Below are 22,768 nucleotides of genomic sequence, written 5' to 3' on the forward strand. Positions count from 1 at the left end.
TTAGAAGAAAGGACTTTAGAATACCTGTAATTTCGATGAAATTTAATATTCCCAAACATTTTCAATAAACCAAAAATGAAAATGAATGAATGTAAAGTTAAAAGTAAACAAACTATAACAAAGAACAAATTTCTCATTTCGTTTTCTTCTTAAAACTCATAGAAGAGAAACTGTCAATCAGTTACCATATTGGAATTACACACTACAATTTCAAAACATGACAGTGTTTTACATTACTAACTATTTGTAAGAGCGAATGTATAAATTTTAATGATCTGTGTTAAATCTGATCCCCATCTTTAGAATCCCATTTATATTTCCTGTTGACTATTTGTAATATATTTTAAAGTAAATGAAATTTATAAGATTTATATAGAACGATCATTGTAAATATGCATCTACACTAAAATGAATTATGTAGGAAAATATGCATCTACACTTAAGAGAATTATGTGGGAAAATGATGATTGTCGGATTTCCTGATATGATATTCTTCCGTTTCACACAATTCTATATTTTTCAAAAACCAACGGCGTTTCTTCAACAAGTCTTTTTCGGATTTGGCATGATGAAACGAGTGATATACATCAGTATTTTTGTTTCAATTTTTGGTAAGTGTTCTTTTTTATGGTGATCATTTAGTTTATGTTTAAAATGTTTTATTAAAAAGATACTTTTGATATTTTTATTTTCATTATCAATATATACAAAAATTCGTAAAATTTCGTTGAAGAACAGTTTTGACGTTAACAGACATAGGGTAGATATAACGGTTTTAAAGATAATAGTCAAATATTGCATTTTACCCCTATGTCTTATTTTTAGCAATGTCGGCCATGTTTGTCGGCAAAAAAAAAGGGGGTCTTTGGACACAATTTTTAATCTAGTAGATACCCTATTGATGATTGTGGCCAAGTTTGGTTAAATTTGGTGAAGTAGTTTCAGAGGAGATGATCTTTGTAAAAGTTAACGGACGATGACGACGACAGACGACGGACGCCAAATGATGACAAAAGCTCACACCGAACCTTCGGACCAGGTGAGCATAAAAGTTGAAAGGCCAACTAAGCTACGAAGTTGAAGAGCATTGATAACATACAATTCCGAAAGGTTTTGGCAATTATATCTAACATAAGGTAATCTGGGTGAGTATTATCTTTGCACGTAAAAGAACACATGTTATTTTTAGAGTTTTTCGATTATATTTCTGTTTTTATAGTTGTATGAGTTTACGTTCACATAAAATTTTGAAGGCTTAGTAAAGTTCAAAATCATAAGCGGATAATTGAATTATGCACATGAGAGGTGGATAAATTGGAAACAAAAGTGAATGTCATACAAGAGGGAGGGCTGATGCTTCTTAAAACCTCATGGTGGATCATACAAAATGAAATCAACACGCTATAAATTTCGTGCGTCCGAAGCGCTTTTCTTGATTTATCTTCACCAGGAACGCTCGAAGCCTAATATTTGAAAACCAAGGATGTATTGGAACTGAAATAGTTGAGCTATATGACAAAAAAAAGGACCAAAAAAATAACCAAATCCATATAAGGTCAGCCTGAGGGAGTTGATACCTTTAAGCTAGTGTCAACTTTGCCTGAGGGATTTGAAACCTTTAAGTTAGTGTCTTTATAATTTCAAAATTCATAAACGGACAATTTTAGTAAAGGTTTGTTAAATCATGTCAGTACCGAAGAATTTAATACTGAGCTAATATAAACTCATTCCCTTTGCAAACTGTATATACCAGTTCAGAGCTAAGACAAATAATCGCCAATTATTCAAATGATGAGCATTTGAATAAAGTTTCCCGAAGTGGCTAGTACATTGAATATTGATTTTTCATATACCTTTGAGTTTATAGTAAATGTTTTCCCTTTTTCGTACAAATACAGAACGTCTGTAAATTTTATTTGTGCTTTTTTTCTATATAGTTATTTCCTTTTTTCTTTTATAAGGACTAGCGTTAAGTACTGAATCAATACTTAACGCCCTCATTACATCGATATTTGCTGGCTATGACCCGTCAGTAAGACCTATCTGTAGGGGATATGAGCAAGTAAACGTGTCTTTGGACTTGGGTTTAAGAGAGTTAATTGACTTGGTAAGTAAAACTTTAGAAGATTGTCTGTCCGCTCCCTTTATGTGTTTTAAGTATTTGTCTATCCGATCAAGCTCCCTTTATATATTTTAAGTATTTATCTGTCCGATCAAGCTCCCTTTGTGTATTTTTAGTATTTGTCTATCCGATCAAGCTCCTTTTATGTATTTTTAGTATTTGTCTATCCGATCAAGCTCTCTTTATGTATTTTTAGTATTTATCTGTCCGATCAAGCTCCCTTTGTGTATCTTTAGTATTTATCTGTCCGATCAAGCTCCCTTTATGTATCTTTAGTATTTATCTGTCCGATCAAGTTCCCTTTATGTATCTTTAGTATTTATCTGTCCGATCAAGCTCCCTTTACGTATCTTTAGTATTTATCTGATGATGATGGGAGTTTTTAACGACCTTGACTGGCTATACAGCCCTCGCACGGTATTTATCTGTCCGATCAAGCTCCCTTTATATATCTTTAGTATTTATCTGTCCGATCAAGCTCCCTTTATGTATCTTTAGTATTTATCTGTCCGATCAAGCTCCCTTTATGTATCTTTAGTATTTATCTGTCCGATCAAGCTCCCTTTATGTATCTTTTGTATTTATCTGTCCGATCAAGTTCCCTTTATGTATTTTTAGTATTTGTCTATTCGATCAAGCTCCCTTTATGTGTTTTAGTATTTATCTGTCCGATCAAGCTCCCTTTGTGTATTTTTAGTATTTGTTTATCCGATCAAGCTCCCTTTATATATTTTTTAGTATTTATCTGTCCGATCAAGCTCCCTTTATGTATTTTTAGTATTTATCTGTCCGACCAAGCTCCCTTTATGTATCTTTAGTATTTATCTGTCCGATCAAGCTTACTTTATGTATTTTTAGTATTTATCTTTCCGATCAAGCTCCCTTTATGTATCTTTAGTATTTATCTGTCCTTTGTCTATCCGATCAAGCTCCCTTTATATATTTTTAGTATTTATCTGTCCGATCAAGCTCTCTTTATGTATCTTTAGTATGTATCTGTCCGATCAAGCTCCCTTTATGTATCTTTAGTATGTATCTGTCCGATCAAGCTCCCTTTATATATCTAGTATTTATCTGTCCGATCAAGCTCCCTTTATGTATTTTTAGTATTTGTTTATCCGATCAAGCTCCCTTTATGTATCTTTAGTATGTATCTGTCCGATCAAGCTCCCTTTATGTATCTTTAGTATGTATCTGTCCGATCAAGCTCCCTTTATATATCTTTAGTATTTATCTGTCCGATCAAGCTCCCTTTATGTATCTTTAGTATTTGTCTGTCTGATCAAGCTCCCTTTATATATTTTTAGTATTTATCTGTCCGATCAAGCTCCCTTTATGTATCTTTAGTATTTGTCTATCCGATCAAGATCCCTTTATGTATTTTTAGTATTTATCTGTCAGATCAAGCTCCCTTTACGTATTTTTAGTATTTGTCTATCCGATCAAGCTCCCTTTATGTATTGTTAGTATTTATCTGTCCGATCAAGCTCCCTTTATGTATTGTTAGTATTTATCTGTCCGATCAAGCTCCCTTTATGTATCTTTAGTATTTGTCTATCCGATCAAGCTCCCTTTATGTATTTTTAGTATTTATCTGTCAGATCAAGCTCCCTTTACGTATTTTTAGTATTTGTCTATCCGATCAAGCTCCCTTTATGTATTTTTAGTATTTATCTATCCGATCAAGCTCCCTTTATGTATCTTTAGTATGTATCTGTCCGATCAAGCTCCCTTTATGTATCTTTAGTATGTATCTGTCCGATCAAGCTCCCTTTATGTATCTTTAGTATGTATCTGTCCGATCAAGCTCCCTTTATGTATCTTTAGTATGTATCTGTCCGATGAAGCTCCCTTTATGTATCTTTAGTATTTATCTGTCCGATCAAGCTCCCTTTATGTATCTTTAGTATGTATCTGTCCGATCAAGCTCCCTTTATGTATCTTTAGTATGTATCTGTCCGATCAAGCTCCCTTTATGTATCTTTTGTATTTATCTGTCCGATCAAGCTCCCTTTATGTATTTTTAGTATTTATCTGTCCGATCAAGCTCCCTTTATGCATTTTTAATATTTATCTGTCCGATCAAGCTCCCTTTATGTATTTTTAGTATTTATCTGTCCGATCAAGCTCCCTTTATGTATTTTTAGTATTTATCTGTCCGATCAAGCTCCCTTTATGTATCTTTTAGTATTTATCTGACCGATCAAGCTCCCTTTATGTATCTTTAGTATTTATCTGTCCGATCAAGCTCCCTTTATGTATCTTTAGTATTTATCTGTCCGATCAAGCTCCCTTTATGTATTTTTAGTATTTATCTGTCCGATCAAGCTCCCTTTATGTATATTGAGTATTTATCTGTCCGATCAAGCTCCCTTTATGTATCTTTAGTATTTGTCTGTCTGATCAAGCTCCCTTTACGTATCTTTAGTATTTATCCACACCTGTTTTGAAGATATCTGCCTGAATATGTAATTGAATAACATATCCTATCAAAAGTGAAAATGTAATCGAAAAAATGCATATGGTGATATATAATAGAAAAACAAAGGATATGGGGTATCCATCCATGACATATAGTTAAGTTAATATCATTTAAGCTAAATCTAAACAACTTCACAGCGGCATTCCATTCTTTATGATATTGCTGTAATATTCTTAAATTAAGGCAATATTTTAGATCGGAAAAATATGTTTTAGTTCTGAATATGATCGAAAAAAGTACACACTGGACATACATTGTAAAATATTTAACAACGGAAGGGTCACGGTAACTAAAATAAATAAATATGAAAAACGAATTTTCATTATTTCAAACAGAACAAAAAAGAATAAAGGAGATCAAAAACACAACTCTTAGAAAGTTATGAACAACTAATTCACAAAAAAAGAGAGAGAAAAACACGTTTAATTTATGTGATTTATTTACAGAATGAGCCACAACAAATCATTAAGCTCAAGCTCTGGATACGGCTGGTAAGTTCAGTATGGTGCTTCAACTAAGCAAGGATAGACTTTATTACGACTCAAAGTCACTACGTATACACGAAAAGACAAAAGAGTAAAGGAACAGCTCTTTTGTTTCTGTTCTCAAAGTTACAGTAAACTTTCAACATGGAGCAAAAAATGTCAACTGACTGCTAGTTTAACACCTTATCTCTTGATTGGGTGAATTTTTGTGTACGATGTCGATCACGCCTAAGCATTGAAGAACGCAGTATCGGGCTAAAATTTATGTGGCAAAGAAATCTCACAAAAACATAAAAATGAATTCAAATTTTAGATACAGGTTAAGTACTGTTTATACTGTAATAAAATAAAGTGAGAATGCGTCAAAGAGACAACAACCCGACCAAAGAGCAGAAAACAGCCCAAGGCCACTAAATGTAGGTCTTGTAAAGTGATAGGACTGCTGTTGCTAAAAATTACTTGATGAAATAAAAGTTCTTCGACCACATATTCTTTCTGGTAAATGAATATAACAGCAAAGGACTGACAGATTTCAATGATCACATTGTACGTCTCTTCTTAAGTAACGTTGTAAAAGCTTTATCAACATACAATTTGCATAAACCAATGGTAGTTATAAGTTGATATGTTCTTGTATTTCAGCTTTGGACAGATTGTTTACTGAAGTGGAATCCAAATGATTATCATAATGTATCAAATGTGGTAGTGCCGTTTAAAAATATTTGGACACCCGACTTAACTTTGTTCGATAGGTAATTAATTATCATATGGCAAATATGTGTTGTTGTTTGAATCTATTATTAATCAGAGATTTAATTTAATAGGCAAATCGTTGTTTCAATAACGGAAAAAGAAATATTTTATCCATATGCAGGACAAGAACAAATCAAAGAGGTAAGCTATGCGAGAAAAGTTGACCGGAATAAAGGGAAAGAAATTTGGAATTACGTAGGAAATTAAGAGCAGAAATTTTACATTGAAAAATTCCTCCAAAGTTTCTTTCTGTATCGTGCAAAGAGCATGGCACTTTCCCTACTTGTGGCATTGGTTAAACGCCCCCATTCCGACCGGATGTGAATGCGTCTTTCTGTAATCCTTACACGTTTTATACTCGTCCCGCCGGTTTATCTGTCTCGAGTGGAGAAATATCCTATAACGCTTGATGCAGTTGTAGATTTTTTTTTATAAATTCTGTTATAGCTGACTTTTGGGCTTCATACAAAACTCAAGTCGCTTTGCTATCATAATGGTTCAGGATATATCACAGCAACTATTGAATTACCAGGAACAGCAACAACTGGAAGTTCTCATCTTTGTTTATTTTTGGTTGTACCGGACAGCAATTACAACAGAAGGATTCCGCTTCTGTTAGGTACTAACATCTTAAAGGAAGTCATGAAAGATGTCAAGTTGCGTTTTGGTTGAAGGTTCCTAAACACCGACTGGTACCTTACCTTTCGATGTTTGTTATTAAGAGAGAAGGAATTACAGAAGAGATCAAATAGATTGAGACTTGTTAAATCAGCTGAAGTAGAGACCATCAAGATTCTTCCAAACAGAGATGTCATCGTTCAGCGCTAAAACTTTAAACCAACCAATCAGATTACTAGAAATTCAAATAACCACGAATATTCATCAATACGTCAATAATGTATGGAAACATTTCAATGTAATCAAAATTTAGAAAAGACCTTATGTTTTGTAGTTTTATTTCATATTTACATAATTATACATCTTTATTTTACAATTAAAAATAATACACAACTTAAAGAGGCTATCGCATTTCTAAACAACCAAACGAATGAAACATATATGTAGAAGTCGTATCCCACAGGTGGGGAAACTGGAACCCTGATGAGGATTATATTTCTACACAATCAAACGAATGTGTGACATGTGTAGGAGTTGTATTCCACGGGCGGAGAACCTGGTACCCTGATGAGGATTACATTTTTACACAACCAAACGAATGTGACATGTGTAGGAGTTGTATTCCACGGGCGGAGAAACTGGTACCTGATGAGGATTACATTTCTAAACAACCAAACGAATGTGACATGTGTAAGAGTTGTATTCCACGGGCGGAGAAACTGGTACCCTGATGAGGATTACATTTCTAAACAACCAAACGAATGTGACATGTGTAGGAGTTGTATCCCACAGGCAGATAAACTGGTACACTGATGAGGATTACATTTCTAAACAACCAAACGAATGTGACATGTGTAAGAGTTGTATTCTACGGGCGGAGAAACTGGTACCCTGATGAGGATTACATTTCTACACAATCAAACGAATGTGACATGTGTAGGAGTTGTATCCCACAGGCGGAGAAACTGGTACCCTGATGAGGATTACATTTGTAATATAGTTAAACACTTGAATGCTGATCACATATTCTAAAATATCTTACCTTGTTGGGAATTTCATTGCAATGCATGATCAGAGATTCAATTCGTGTCGTAGAACTATAAATCTTTGATTTAAGATTTACTGAAGAAATTTTAAATTGAGATTGATATTTTGATATCAATGATTCTGTAATTGATTGATCATACCTTCAACAATGAGAAAACCCTATACCGTATAGTCGGCTATAAAAGGCCCCGTATGAAAAATATGAAAACATTCAATTGAGAAAACTCACGGCCTAATTTGTAACAAAACAATTTACAAAAAAAAAAATATGACAGACATAAACCAACGACAACCAATGAACTAGAGACTCCTGACTTGGGACAGGCACATAAAGAATTTTGCGGGGTTAAACATGTTTGTGAGCGCTAAACCCTACCCTAACCTGGGACAGTGGTCTTACAACACAACTTTAGAACAAACTATCATAAAAATCAGTTGAAAAGGGCTTAACTCATCAGATCGATACAAAGCAGAAAAACATCTAACAAAAACATAGAACGGACGTTGCAAGATATATATATACATCCCTAACAACAAAAAAGACACAAAGTACATATCTGAGAGTACTCGCAGTTATTGACAATTAGTTCAAAGCCAATAACAACTAATAAACAAAAATCATGTATCTAAGACTAAAATGTCTAATAGTGTTTCTTTTCATTCAGTGTATCAACAGAATTTTGGGGATTGGACAAATTCAGGGCAATTATAAGTTTTGATGGAACTGTCCAGTACAATTTTCCAACTGTTATGGAAGTACAATGCCAAGTCGACGTCACAAAGTTTCCTTTCGATCAACAAACGTGTCCATTACAGTTTGGATCATGGATCTACACAGGAAAACAGCTGGACATGAACCTTCAAAGTGATCATGCCGATCTATCGGAACTGAAACAAAATGTAGAATGGGATGTTACTGGTGTGCCTGCTGTTAAACACATAAAATATTACGCCTGCTGTCCAGACCCATACATTGATTTAACATACAACCTCTATCTGAAAAGGAAACCAAGATATTATAAAACTAACATTATCTTGCCGTCTATGATCATCACTTTATTGGCTGCTCTTGGGTTTATACTTCCGGTAGATTCTGGTGAAAAAGTGTCCCTTGAGGTGACAGTATTACTTTCATTGACAGTGTTTCAACTACTAATCGCTGACAAACTACCACCGTCAGATGAAGCTCGACCATGGATAGGTTTGTACTAGCTTTAAGTATGAATAATTGATACAATTAACGTTAATTTGGGGATTTCGTGGCATTATTCGATGAGATAACTTTGATAATTTGAAAAAAAAACCAATACAAATTTCCTTATATTGAACAAATGGATAAAGGAATATAATAAAGTACCCCTTTTTAGTGCAGTACGATATTAAATGCCGACTTCATTGTGTTCCTTGGGTAAAAGCAGTACTAAAAGACAATCGAGGAAAGAGCTATATAATTAGTCACTACATAAACAGAAAAACGGATGCAATCATCAAAGAATATGTCCATATTTATCAAGAACACATTCAATTGTTTTTTACAATGATGAAGTGTCTATCCACTGTAAAAAGGTCTTTTCTTCTGCTTAATATCGCAAGAATGTATGAATCTGTCAATATTAACGTGGAGTTAAAATATGTAGACTTCTACATGGAAATAATTGGAGTAATCAAAACTCTAGGGAAAATTTATATTGACAAGTCAAATAAAATAAAACAATCAAATATTATATATACTGTCATACATTGAAATGTGGCTTAAACATTGAAATGTGGCTTAAACATTTTTTTTATAAACTGTTCCATTCTATTTAAGCATTTTATCGGTTATTGAAATATTGGTAAGTAATGTTTTTGTCCCTATCTCCTGTTTATCAAATCAGCAATAGTAACTTCAGTCAAGATCTAATATCTATTTGTATGAGACTTCTTCAGCCTTACCCTTATATTGTGTGGTCTTTCCGCGTTTGTCCAAGTAATTGTTATTAACATCTACCACCGTGGTGACAGGAAATGTCACATTGGGTGAAAAGAGTGATTTTAAATCCTTTATCTAAGATAACACTAACTGAGGCACTCTGGATGAATAAAAGGGTGAGTTTTTAGCCATTCAAGGTAATGTAACTGATTAAATTCTATAAAATATAGCTTTCTTAGGTTATGCATTTGACAGTGTATAGGTTTGAAGACACTCTTTCCAGAAAATAGTAATAAAAAACCAATTCAAAATTAAAATTTATTTAACGTGTCGTCGGCTAACCTTTAACATTTCAAAAATGTAATCTTTCTGGAAACGTTCGAGTGAAATCTTATTTAAACCAATGCAATTAGTTCCAGTTTATATGACTAATATGCTTCCTGGTTAGATACTGTTGACACACAGTGTATCAATTAGTAATTAATAACTTTATTGCAAAACATGAAACCCTGGCGGGTTAAAATGCAAACATAGTACATTGTATACACAAGTGGCAAGAAACATAATACATGATAAATGTTTAAAACAAGTCAAGTTGATATTAATAATAATATATATATATGTATATATATATAATAATTGACCAATGTGGACCCTATTTTCGCAATTCCATAGATTGCTTTATATAGTCTACAACACTAGACAAAATATCTTTAATGGGATCTAGAATAGTTTTAAGTTTAGAGTTTGAGTCAAGCTGGTTAAAATTAGGATAATGGGTTTTAATTGCATTTATAAGGGAATGTCTTACATTACTGTTAATTTGGCAATGAAGGAAAAAGTGTTCCTCATCATCTAAAATTTTACAAACTTTGCACAGCCTGTGTGAGACATTTAATTCAAGCAGAGTAAATGAATGCCTCTATTTAAACGAATTTCATTACTGATCTGTTAATCTGAATGCCTCTATTTAAACGAATTTCATTACTGATCTGTTAATCTGAATGCCTCTATTTAAACGAATTTCATTACTGATCTGTTAATCTGAATGCCTCTATTTAAACGAATTTCATTACTGATCTGTTAATCTGAATGCCTCTATTTAAACGAATCTCATTACTGATCTGTTAATCTGAATGACACTATAACGAAAAGAAGTGCATCAAGTACAAATAAGATAATTTACTAATCGAATATTATTTATTTACTCATTCAGTTCTATGTAGTTTTTGCTAATTTGCTTGTTTTCAATGTATTTAAACGTTTTATTTCTTGAAAATATAACCAGGAAATTCAATCGCACATATTATAATGATTAACTTATCCCTTTATTTCCAGACACAACCCGGGGATAGAACAGAAGATGACTACTCGGTTGAAGTTCTAGACAACACTAAAGAATGGGAGATGTTATCAATCTGTATCGACAGAGTAGGGCTGACTGTGTTCTTAGCAACTCTAACCATAGGAAGCATTTCTATTTTTGCAAATTTCATTGAATGATAAAAAAAATGGAGTTTGTATTCTGTCTAGATAGTAAAGCTTCATGTACAAAGACAATTATGAAATGTTGTGGTTTTTTGTATTATCTTCTCAGTTTATTCGATCATCAACTTTATCTATAATGATATATTCACTGTTGATTTTGCCATTTGATTGGGGACTTTCCGTTTTGAATTTTCCTCGGAGTTCAGTGTTTTTGTGATTTAACTTTTGATTTCAAATAAACTATAGTATTTGTTGGCCACAGAACGTTAAACAGTCATTCATCCATCCATCCAAAACTTTCAGAACAAAATTAAGAAAATTCCTACACTGACTATATAGCTCTCTGTGTGTTAAGGTAGTGCAACATTGTCGGATTTTCTATAGATTATGCATTGAAACTCCTATTTTGTGTGATAAAAAGAAAACTAAACTATAGAATTTAAAGATATATGAGAAAGTAGCTCGTGTATTGTTCTTTCAGAAAATATAAAGTAAACTCGTTTTCTTGCTACAAAACAAAATATGTAAATACATAGCAAATTCCTTTTTTAAAAATAGCTTTACCTGAGTTATCTCCCCTTAAACGGCAAAGTTGAAAAAAATTGAATCAAACAAAATATTTTCGGTATATGTAAGAGACAGTCGTAAAAATATTATAAAACACATAATTTTCTTCATTCAGTTGAACAGTTTTACAAATGAATTACATTCTTCTCTCGAATTTTGCCTATTTCATTAATGTTTCGTGCTATTTTACAATTCAAGATGGCGAAAGACACCCGATACACCTTTAAATTGGGTGTTGCTAAACGGCGGAAACGGAATACGGAACGGAAACGGAAAACGGAAACAAACAGAATTTACCTCTTTTCTTTTTGGTTATTTAATATTTTCATACTAGGCATGTTGTCTAAAGTATATCACATGTTTACAAGAAAGAAAAACAGAGGAATAAATTTAAGAAAAAAGATTTGAAAGCATAAAGTAATGAAATAAATGACAGGAGATGATGAGTCTATGTTTTTGAATAATTCTATAAGGGTCTAAAACACTTGCAATTGCTCCATTAATTCATTTGTTTCATATACTACTCTTGCACTTTTAAGACCATGAATATACGTCGTTCATGCGATTCTCTATAGTCTGTGTTTGATTCTGATTTTCCAAACAATTAAAATGAATAAAAAGAGATGTGGGATAAACGTCAATAAGACAGTAACTCAACAACACAAAAAAATCTACATACGGCCTAAATAGATGGACATTCGCCTCGATTCTAGATAGGTTTTGGAGTTATTAATTTTTTGGGGAAATGCTTTTAATCATTTTTTTCTTTGTTTCTTTTTTAATTGCTTTGAATTAAGGTTAGTGATGTGGTGTTTCTTGTTGTTTTGTTCTGCATTGGTGGATTTTTTCCGCTATCTTTTCTTGTATAAGGGAAAGAAAACGTAAGAGAAATCTGTAAGGGAAAATCAAGTATGGACAACAATAGATAAGGAAACCCGGGAACTAGACATAGAGACTTGGATATTTTCTGTTTATCAAATGCAAGAATGTAATTTTGTTGATTCTAAATATTAAAGAATACACGACCCGAGCTATCCGACTGTAAAACCATGCTACATGAGGGTGTCCGCTTGGTTCTGTGGGATGTATTAATTACGCATTCTCTAAGTTAATTTGAAGGATAACCAGAAGTTGTACGGTACAACAGACTACACCAATATCCGAAGACCAACTGATCCGATAAGAAAGACATACAAACCAAGAAAAAAAAAGTCTGCAACTGAAACATGTTTATTGATTACCAAAGTGCACGTCTATCTGACAAGCTAAATACATGGTATCTAACTTGCTACAAGCATAATATCTCCCATGCAGTAGACTCTCACATACAACAGGCATGATATCTCCCATGCAGTAGACTCTCACATATAACAGTTATAAATTTTGACTTGTATGGAGGGTTGTCTCATTGGCACTCATACCACATCTTCTTATATCTATGATAACTTACATGCGAAAAATACAACAGGTATGATATCTTACATGCGACACATACAATATGTATGATATCTTACATGCGTTACATACATGTACAACAAGCATGATATCTCCCATGCAGTAGACTCTCACATACAATAGGCATGCTATCTCCCATGCAGTAGACTCTCAAATACAATAGGCATGATATCTCCCATGCAGTAGACTCTCACATACAACAGGCATGCTATCTCCCATGCAGTAGAGTCTCACATACAACAGGCATGCTATCTCTATTGCAGTAGACTCTCGCATACAACAAGCATGCTATCTCCCATGCAGTAGACTCTCACATACAACATTCATGCTATCTCCCATGCAGTAGACTCTCACATACAACAGGCATGCTATCTCCATTGCAGTAGACTCTCGCATACAACAAGCATGCTATCTCCCATGCAGTAGACTCTCACATACAACAGGCATGCTATATCCCATGCAGTAGACTCTCAAATACGATAGGCATATCTCCCATGCAGTAGACTCTCAAATACGACAGGTATGATATCTTACATGCAATAACATAAACGGTACCAATTTTTTTGGCACCAGATGCGCATTTCGACAATCAATGTCTCTTCAGTGATGCTCGAGGTCAAAACATTTGAAAATCCAAAGCTTTTAAAAAAGATGAAGAGCTATAAGCCAAAAGGATAAAAAAGTATAGCCAAAGCCGGGCAGGGAATCAGAGCTTTGCATGAGGGAGATACATTCCTTAATTTAAAATAATTTCAAACATTTTGTAACAGGAAATTTCAATAACACAAAATCCGTATTTTCATGCCAGTACCAAAGTACTGGCTACTGGGCTGGTGATACCCTCGGGGACTATTGGTCCACCAGCAGAGGCATCGACCCAGTGGTAGTAATAACATAAACGGTACCATTTTTTTTTGCACCAGATGCGCATTTCGACAATCAATGTCTCGTCAGTGATGCTCGAGGTCAAAATATTTGAAAATCCAAAGCTTATTAAAGATGAAGAGCTATAAGCCAAAAAGGACAAAAAAGTGCAACAGTCACATTGTAACATGCAAAAGGCATAGTTTCTCACAAGCAAATAAATTAAACGACAAGGCATCTAACCAATCATCCTCCAGATACCCTTAACCGTAATGTAAGCATATACTAACCAATCATACTGCATCCTCCAGATACCCTTTGCCGTAATGTAAGCATATACTAACCAATCATACTGCATTCTCCAGATACCCTTTACCGTAATGTAAGCATATACTAAACCAATCATACTGCATCCTACAGATACCCTTTACCGTAATGTAAGCATATACTAACCAGTCATACTGCATCCTCCAGATACCCTTTACCGTAATGTAAGCATATACTAACCAATCATACTGCATCCTCCAGATACCCTTTGCCGTAATGTAAGCATATACTAACCAATCATACTGCATCCTCCAGATATCCTTTATCGTAATGTAAGCATATACTAACCAATCATACTGCATCCTCCAGATATCCTTTACCGTAATGTAAGCATATACTAACCAATCATCTACATATCTATCTGCTTTTCTTTTACTTGTTATCATGATATCTTTCATTAAGATTCTTCTTCTGGCAACAATGATGATTTGTGAATTCTTGTGAATGAGTCAGTTTAAAATTTTGGTTAGATTTTGAGGCGAATGACGACATTTTTGTGTTTTGAAGTATGCGTTCAACACATAAACATTTGTCATAAAAGAATTGCCTCTGACGATAATTTATACGAAAGAAAATGTTAACTTGTTCTTAGAAAACAATTTCACCTGTTGTACATGTTATAAGTCCGGCTATCTGGACTATGTTGTGTTCACATGTTGTACATGTAATAAGTCCGTCTATCTGGACCATGTTGTGTTCACATGTTGTACATGTTATAAGTCCGGCTATCTGGACCATGTTGTGTTCATATGTTGTACATGTTATAAGTCCGGCTATCTGGACCATGTTGTTTCACCTGTTGTACATGTACCAAGTCCGGCTATCTGGACTATGTTGTGTTCACCTGTTGTACATGTTATAAGGCCGGCTATCTGGACCATATTGTGTTCACCTGTTGTACATGTTATAAGTCCAGCTATCTGGATCATGTTGCGTTCACCGTACATGTTATAAGTCCGGCTATCTGGACCATGTTGTGTTCACATGTTGTACATGTAATAAGTCCGGCTAGCTGGACCATGTTTTGTTCAACTGTTGTACATGTTATAAGTCCGGCTATCTAGACCATGTTGTGTTCACCTTTTGTACATGTTATAAGTCCGGCTATCTGGACCATGTTGTGTTCACCTGTTGTACATGTTATAAGTCCGGCTATCTGGACCATGTTGTGTTCACCTGTTGTACATGTTATAAGTCCGGCTATCTGGACCATGTTGTGTTCAACTGTTGTACATGTTATAAGTCCGGCTATCTGGACCATGTTGTGTTCACCTGTTGTACATGTTATAAGTCCGGCTATCTGGACCATGTTGTGTTCACCTGTTGTACATGTTATAAGTCCGGCTATCTGGACCATGTTGTGTTCAACTGTTGTACATGTTATAAGTCCGGCTATCTGGACCATGTTGTGTTCAACTGTTGTACATGTTATAAGTCCGGCTATCTAGACCATGTTGTGTTCACCTGTTGTACATGTTATAAGTCCGGCTATCTGGACCATGTTGTGTTCAACTGTTGTACATGTTATAAGTCCGGCTATCTGGACCATGTTGTGTTCAACTGTTGTACATGTTATAAGTCCGGCTATCTGGACCATGTTGTGTTCAACTGTTGTACATGTTATAAGTCCGGCTATCTGGACCATGTTGTGTTCAACTGTTGTACATGTTATAAGTCCGGCTATCTGGACCATGTTGTGTTCAACTGTTGTACATGTTATAAGTCCGGCTATCTGTACCATGTTGTGTTCAACTGTTGTACATGTTATAAGTCCGGCTATCTGGACCATGTTGTGTTGCTCGTTGCTGTTTGTCTTTGTTTGTATGTCTCTTTTTTTGCGTTGGTGATTGATGCATTTTGATAGTACCCTTAATGTTTACTATCAGAATCGAGAAAATGAAAGATTAAATTTTGGCGACGTCACGTGTCAGAAATTTGAAGCATTTATTTTTATAATTTGAGAAAATTGCAATTATGATGCTCGACCTTTCACGAATAATATTGAAACATAATAATAATATACATTTAGTTAATCCCGTTCTCACATCTGAACAAATACCTGATAATGAAAATGGGGAAATTTTTTATAAAGAATTAAATAACTCTTTATAAGGAACGCTCAAAGCCGAATTTTTGAAAGCCAAAGGCGTATAACAACCGAAACAGTTAAAGAGCTATATGACGAAAAAGGACCTAACACAATATTCAAATCTAACCAAAGCCAACTGTGCCTAAGGAGTTTAAACCTTTTAGTTTTTTTTTTAATAATTTCTAGATTTATAAACGTACAATTAAGAAAGGTCTTAATAATCAGTACTACTGAGCTGATGATACCCTCGGGGACTAATAGTCCATCTGAAGCAGATTCAATCACGTGCTGTAAAAAATGAAACAACACTTTATTAATTTCTCTGTTGTTTATGAGCACATTCAAGCGCAACTTATTGCGTCCGAAGCGCTTTCCTGAATTTATCTTCATCAGGAACGCCCAAAGGTTATGTGTTCTGTGAAGTGTTATAAGAATTTTGTTTTTATCTTTTTTTGTGTCATGTTAATGTTTGTCCTTTATCGACGTATGAGGTGGATTGCCGTTTTGTAATTTTTATACGTTTAATGAGCCAGCCTATTGCCATAGGCATATTGACACTAATTAACCTTTAACATGATGTATAAATGTCGGACATGTGTTGAATTTTTCTGAGATAAGATTAGATTTCACTTATGAGATCAATCACCTCACGACTAAATCTTGATAAAGTATGACGATGAATGTCATAAGATGAGATATAGATGGGCGTCACCTTATTTTAAAAAAATACAAATATTTAAACGATTGAAATTGTTTTGATGGACTATCAGTCCCCGAGGGTATCATCAGCTCAGTAGTCAGTACTTCGGTTTTGATTTATATCAAACATTTCTAAAATTTTCTGATCATAAACTTAGAAGTTACTAAGAAACTAAGGTTTCAAATCCCTCGGGCAGAGTTGACCTTAGATGGATTTGGCATTTATATTTAGGTCCCCTATTTTGGTCAAATAGATCTTCAACTGTTTTGGTTCTTCTACATCATTGGCTTTCAAATATTTGGCTTTGAGCGTTCTTGATGAAGGTTAATTCAGAATAGCGCTTTGGACGCATGAAAGGAGTAGGTCCGGTAAGGGCCGATTTTGGCCTCAAAATTCAGGTTCATCTGATGAAAGATTTTGGAAACTTTTTAAACACTTAAGTGTCTACTTCAGTCGATTCTATTAGTTTATGTGAAAGATTTGAACTGATTTAGTCATTAAAGACGCTCAAATTCAAGCTTAAATATGAAAAATCTATCAAATATGCCATAATATGTCACTTTTCAGATGGTTTTTGTCAAAAATGAAAGTGGCCGCATCCGTGTTCATTCTCAACCTTTATATATGTTATGTATTATCATCAAATACAACTTACATTTAAATATTAAGAATGAACACAAATGCGGCCACTTCCATTTCAGACGGAAACCGTCTAAAAATTAACCAAAATGCTAAAATTTCGAAGATTTCAGTAATTTAGCATGACTTAATGATGTTAGTACCCGATACATGTGCATTGTATTGTCAAAAACAGCCCATATTTATGTAACAGAAGTATTCTTCTTTCCAATAAATAGCTAAAAATTTACATTTTAACAATTTTGTAAAACTGCTATATTTTGGGGCCAAAAAGGGGTCTTACTGGGCCTACTCCTTTATTAAATGTTGTTTTCATATTTCGTATTTTATACATTATTGGATGATTCAGTTGATTCCGTTAAAAAATCATTCTCTTTCTTATTCTTGTACTTCAACATTCAAATCAAAGTACTAAAACACGTGACCAGTAGCCTGTTGCATATAATAAGATTCAACCGAAAGATGCAACGCTTTTAAGTTCAAGCAGATGATGTTTTTGTATTGTAGGAAGATAAATCATGCATGTCCGGATTCCATATTCAAACTCTGAAGAGCTGGTGTTTCTTGTTGATAGTATACTGTATTTGTTCGAAAACTCTTTGGCTGGTGTTTACGGCTCGTTTTGATAGGTCGAGTTTAAATTATTACAAGGTATAGAGTGCAGTCTATTACAGGGTGTGAAATTCATTAGTATGGCAACTACTGTGTCTCCCATTTTATGTATTAATAGTCATACATGCCTTTTAAAGGAAGTCTCTTACACGAGGTTATATTCTCTCAGTAAAGCAAGTCTCTTTCACGATGTTATATTCTCTCAGAAGGGGTTTCGTTTTCAATAAGAAACGACACATGTAAGAACAATTTGATTACAGAAACAATTGAGAGGAGTATTACAGAAGCACAAATTGAAACAGATAAATGTGATAATTATAGGTCTCACAACGAATAAGAATTAGATATTGCTTTATATCAACTTGAGTTATCTAATTTAAATATAATAATAAACGAGCCTTTGTTGAGTTTATTATTATTATTTTCATTTTTTGCATTTTGCATTTTGCTTATTTCATTTGCTATTACATATAACAAAAAGGATCAGACACAATTTATCAGATAACTGTCCTAAATATAATAAGTTATAATTTATAAATATAAAGACATGCAACAACAACATTGAATAATTTAAAATTTGTACAATGGTCATAGTAAAAAAAGCTCACATTTTCCGAAATAAATAAACACTCCTACGCCAAAATACTTATGCCCCGACTTACTATAAACTATATAGATTCGTCAAAAAGAAAGAAATATACCTTTCTATAGGTCAAAACGTTCTTTTTTTTAATAGATGAAAGACTTCTTTAAATAAGAACGTTAAGAAGTTAAATTTACGTTTATTATCAATATTGAAATTAAATATCGAGTGTTGATCCGAAGCGAAATTCAATTCTCACGAGATGTTAATCAATTCTAACGAGATGTTAAAACCTATTTTTCTTATTATCTTTATCCTGATGGAATATGTTTGATTTTATAAGCTTATCTTCAAATGAAGTACGATATTGATAAATTTGTGTCAAAAACCCAGACTACAATAAACATCAGACGTTTTTCAACTTTTTGTACGCTTGAAATTGAATTCAATTTGAACAAAAAGAATATTTTCTTGTAAAACATGCATTTCAGAGGTTGTCGTTTGTTGCTGTAAATCATATTTGTTTTTCGTTTATTGATTTATTGTTTATTGACAAAACGATCTTCGTTTAATACAGCAGTGGTATGAGATGATAATCGTGAAGTGAAAGCATATGCTGATTCGCAGTCTTGGCAAGGGCCTTAAACCTATAATGGGTCTAAATTGACAAAAGTTCAAACCAGTAGAAGACGTCGTCATGCACATAGGGAAAGAGTTGTGACCCATGGGAAATTTTTCCATGAGTTGTTGATTTGATGATATGATCTATTTATTACAGCTCTGTTCTGAATGTATTTTTTTGTCATTACAAATCGAGTTAATTGTAAAGGCCTTGATCTTTCGGAATAGTGGAATAGACCTATGAATAAAGGCTGAATAAAACATATATTCACTTGATGTAAGAGTTTCAGTATGCTATATTTACCGATGAATCAAATACCCTGTTAAATCAATGATAATATGTAATAACGGATCCAAAGCAAATCATTTGTTATCAGTGAGATGTAATAAAAAAATATACGGACTGATTAAAGATTATATATGAAGAAATATCTAAAAACTGAACATCGGCCACCGGAATCTACATGTCAATTTTCAAAAAGCCCATCTCCTACTTGTGGAGCAGGATCTGTTTACCCTCCCGGAGCACCTGAGATTACCCCCAGTTTTTGGTGGGGTTCGTGTTGCTCAGTCTTTAGTTTTCTATGTTGTGTTTTGTGTACTATTGTTTGTCTGTTTGTCTTTTTTCTTTTTTAGCCATGGCGTTGTCAGTTTATTTTCGACTTATGAGTTTGAATGTCCCTATGGTATCTTTCACCTCTCTATTTTTTAACCATAAGAGGATAATTTTACAACATTTTTGTTGCATTTGCACAGTTACATTTAAAAAGTGTTTGCAAGAGCAGATTTATGAAAATTTATAAAATCTTGTATACATTTTTTTTTATTATCATATATTTTCACCCCTGGTATTCCTCTGATCGTTATAAAAATGGGGATAACGCACACACCAGTTTAGCCCCACCACATGTGTCTTTGCAAATCAAAATCCAAAATGGTTTGTTGCATTTCCAAAATGAGGCGTAGATATGTTTTGACCTTGATAACATCACACGACTTGCCTAATCTCTGAGCGATTTAGTAGGTTATGTACGGTTTAGATCCTTTTAGTATTGTTAACGACTGTGTGTTAACCTTTAAATAACATTTTATAAGTTGTGTCTTATTATTGCCGTCTTATTAACTTAAAAACTCTCATATTTGTTTTAATGAATATCCTGAAAATAAACTCATAGATACCAGGCTTAATTTTTTTGGCGCCAACCGCGTGTTTCTTCTACAAAAAGAGCTTTATGTACTCAGCAGTTTGAATACGTAATGTGTGTGCCTGCAAAAAAATTAAACTAAATGAAAAAAAAAAAAACAACAAAAAAACTTAAGAAAAATATAACAAAGTCAGGCTATCTTGACCGTGTGTTGGTCGTTGTTTGTTTTTCTTTTCTTCTATATCTGTTTTTTTCAGAGGAGTCTGGTGGTAGTGGTTGATGTATGTCCAGTTATTCTAGTGATTCCTGTTATTCGTTTCATGTTCAATTTGTTGCAATTTTGAACTAAGAGAAATCATTGGTTAAAATTTAGATTCACTCAAACTTCAGTTATTAACATACGTATTGTTATTGAATGGCTCTTTTTTATCACTATATCATAAATAATTAAGCATTATGGTTTCTTTGAAAAGTATCAATATATATATTTGGCATTGAAAAATTGATATTCAATTTTAATTTCGAGTAAAAAATTCGAACTTAACTTCTTTTTTATTTGAGCTAACTATCGACACAAACAGAACCGTTCAGAAACTAGAAAAAATAACCACATTTTAAACTCTAGGAGCTATTTTTTTTTGTAATCTCAAGCACCATTTTTTTGTCACTATAAAACCAATAATATGACTTTAATTATAGCAAATACTTATCTTAATATTCTTGTTTTATAACAATTATGTCAGTCTACAAGCTTTGACAGAATAAAGAATAATGTTACTGCGTTGATACAATCATGTCAGTCTACAAGCTTTGACAGAATAAAGAATAATGTTACTGCGTTGATACAATCATGTCAGTCTACAAGCTTTGACAGAATAAAAAATAATGTTACTGCGTTGATACAATTATGTCAGTCTACAAGCTTTGACAGAATAAAGAATAATGTTACTGCGTTGATACAATCATGTCAGTCTACAAGCTTTGACAGAATAAAGAATAATGTTACTGCGTTGATACAATCATGTCAGTCTACAAGCTTTGACAGAATAAAGAATAATGTTACTGCGTTGATACAATTATTTCCAAGAAACACAAATGCATATAATGACTAAAATATACATTCCTCTCTAAAAATACCAAATATACATTCCTCTCTCAAAATACCAAATAAACATTCCTCCCTTAAAATACCAAATATACATTCCTCTCTGAAAATACCAAATATACATTCCTCTCTCAAAATACCAAATATACATTCCTCTCTCAAAATACCAAATATACATTCCTCTCTGAAAATACCTTTCATTTATGTTTCAAACTTAAAATCTTATTATGCTGTGTTTTTATTAAAACATGAATTAAGTAAGTTAATGGTACCCAACTTGCAAGGGTCCAACTTCTCCATGCAAAAATGCAAAAACTGTAAAGGTAGGTGGCTTTGGCTTTATTATTGAAGTCTCTTTTGGCCTTATAGCCATCATGTATTTAAACACATTAAACGTTTTGGGCGTTATTGGTTGAGGCAAATCCGGAAAGGCACTCCAGACGAACCAAATTAAAAAGAAAATGATAAGTAATTGTGTAGATTCGCAAAAATCTAGGGGAATTTAAGGTTTAGATGATGACTGTTTAAAACCATAATATAACAAAATATTTTAAATAGTGCAAAATTTGTTAGTCTATCATTTATCATTATGAAAGTATTATTTCTTTCTAAAAAAAATATTTTGATCAATTGTTCGTTGTTAATAATTTTCAGTATTATAATGCATTATTAATTTTGATTGATTTGTGGTTATTTGTATAATACATCATATTTCATTATGAAACGAGCAATATATAAGTCTTATAGAACCAAACATTCAGCACACCACTGTATCATCGCACCAAATCAAGTAAGTTTCTTAAGTCTGTCATTGTAAAATTAACTGTACAGTCTGTAAAGGTAACTGTTCCATCTCCATTTAGTAATTAACTTTTGTCAATCTTTAAAATTGAGAAAATTTTGCGTTTGTCGTTTTCGGCAATTGTCTTCATACTATCGTTAAAATTGCCACCTTTTAAATCGAATGAAATCGACAAGTGAAAGCATATAACCGTCAGCAATATAAAATACTTTTTGTCATTGAAATTCTGTTTAGTTGAAGTAAATATTTCACATCTTTTATTAATGCCAAAAAGCTAGAAAATCATAAGTAATCACGATGTGACTTTTATCATTTCATGCATTAAAGACTATAAACCTTCTAACTACGAAGT

General features: G+C 33.3%; 1 protein-coding gene and 1 long non-coding RNA gene across 2 annotated transcripts; both read left to right on the plus strand.

Annotated features, from left to right (window-relative positions):
- The first annotated feature begins 518 nt into the window (after positions 1–518).
- LOC127733769 (neuronal acetylcholine receptor subunit alpha-10-like) lies at positions 519–8,719 on the plus strand. Its single transcript, XM_052243082.1, has 5 exons — positions 519–611; positions 1,962–2,107; positions 5,051–5,095; positions 5,732–5,841; positions 8,173–8,719. The coding sequence occupies exons 1-5, from the start codon at positions 566–568 to the stop codon at positions 8,717–8,719; spliced, it is 894 nt and encodes a 297-aa protein (XP_052099042.1). The 5' UTR covers positions 519–565.
- A 706-nt stretch (positions 8,720–9,425) lies between these two features.
- Positions 9,426–10,987, plus strand: LOC127736208 (uncharacterized). The gene is made up of 2 exons (XR_007998855.1): positions 9,426–9,595; positions 10,758–10,987. It is a non-coding gene; the product is annotated as an uncharacterized LOC127736208 (long non-coding RNA).
- The last annotated feature ends 11,781 nt before the right edge of the window (positions 10,988–22,768 follow it).

Source organism: Mytilus californianus, unplaced genomic scaffold (assembly GCF_021869535.1).
Source record: "Mytilus californianus isolate M0D057914Y unplaced genomic scaffold, xbMytCali1.0.p SCAF_3, whole genome shotgun sequence".
NCBI classification, from domain to species: Eukaryota; Metazoa; Mollusca; class Bivalvia; order Mytilida; family Mytilidae; genus Mytilus; species Mytilus californianus.

Coding starts and splice junctions, on each gene's coding strand:
- LOC127733769 (XM_052243082.1), top strand. CDS start 566: ATGATGAAACGAGTGATATACATCAGTATTTTTGTTTCAATTTTTG. Junction 2,108..5,050: donor TAAGAGAGTTAATTGACTTG/GTAAGTAAAACT, acceptor ATTTATTTACAG/AATGAGCCACAACAAATCAT. Junction 5,096..5,731: donor TCAAGCTCTGGATACGGCTG/GTAAGTTCAGTA, acceptor CTTGTATTTCAG/CTTTGGACAGATTGTTTACT.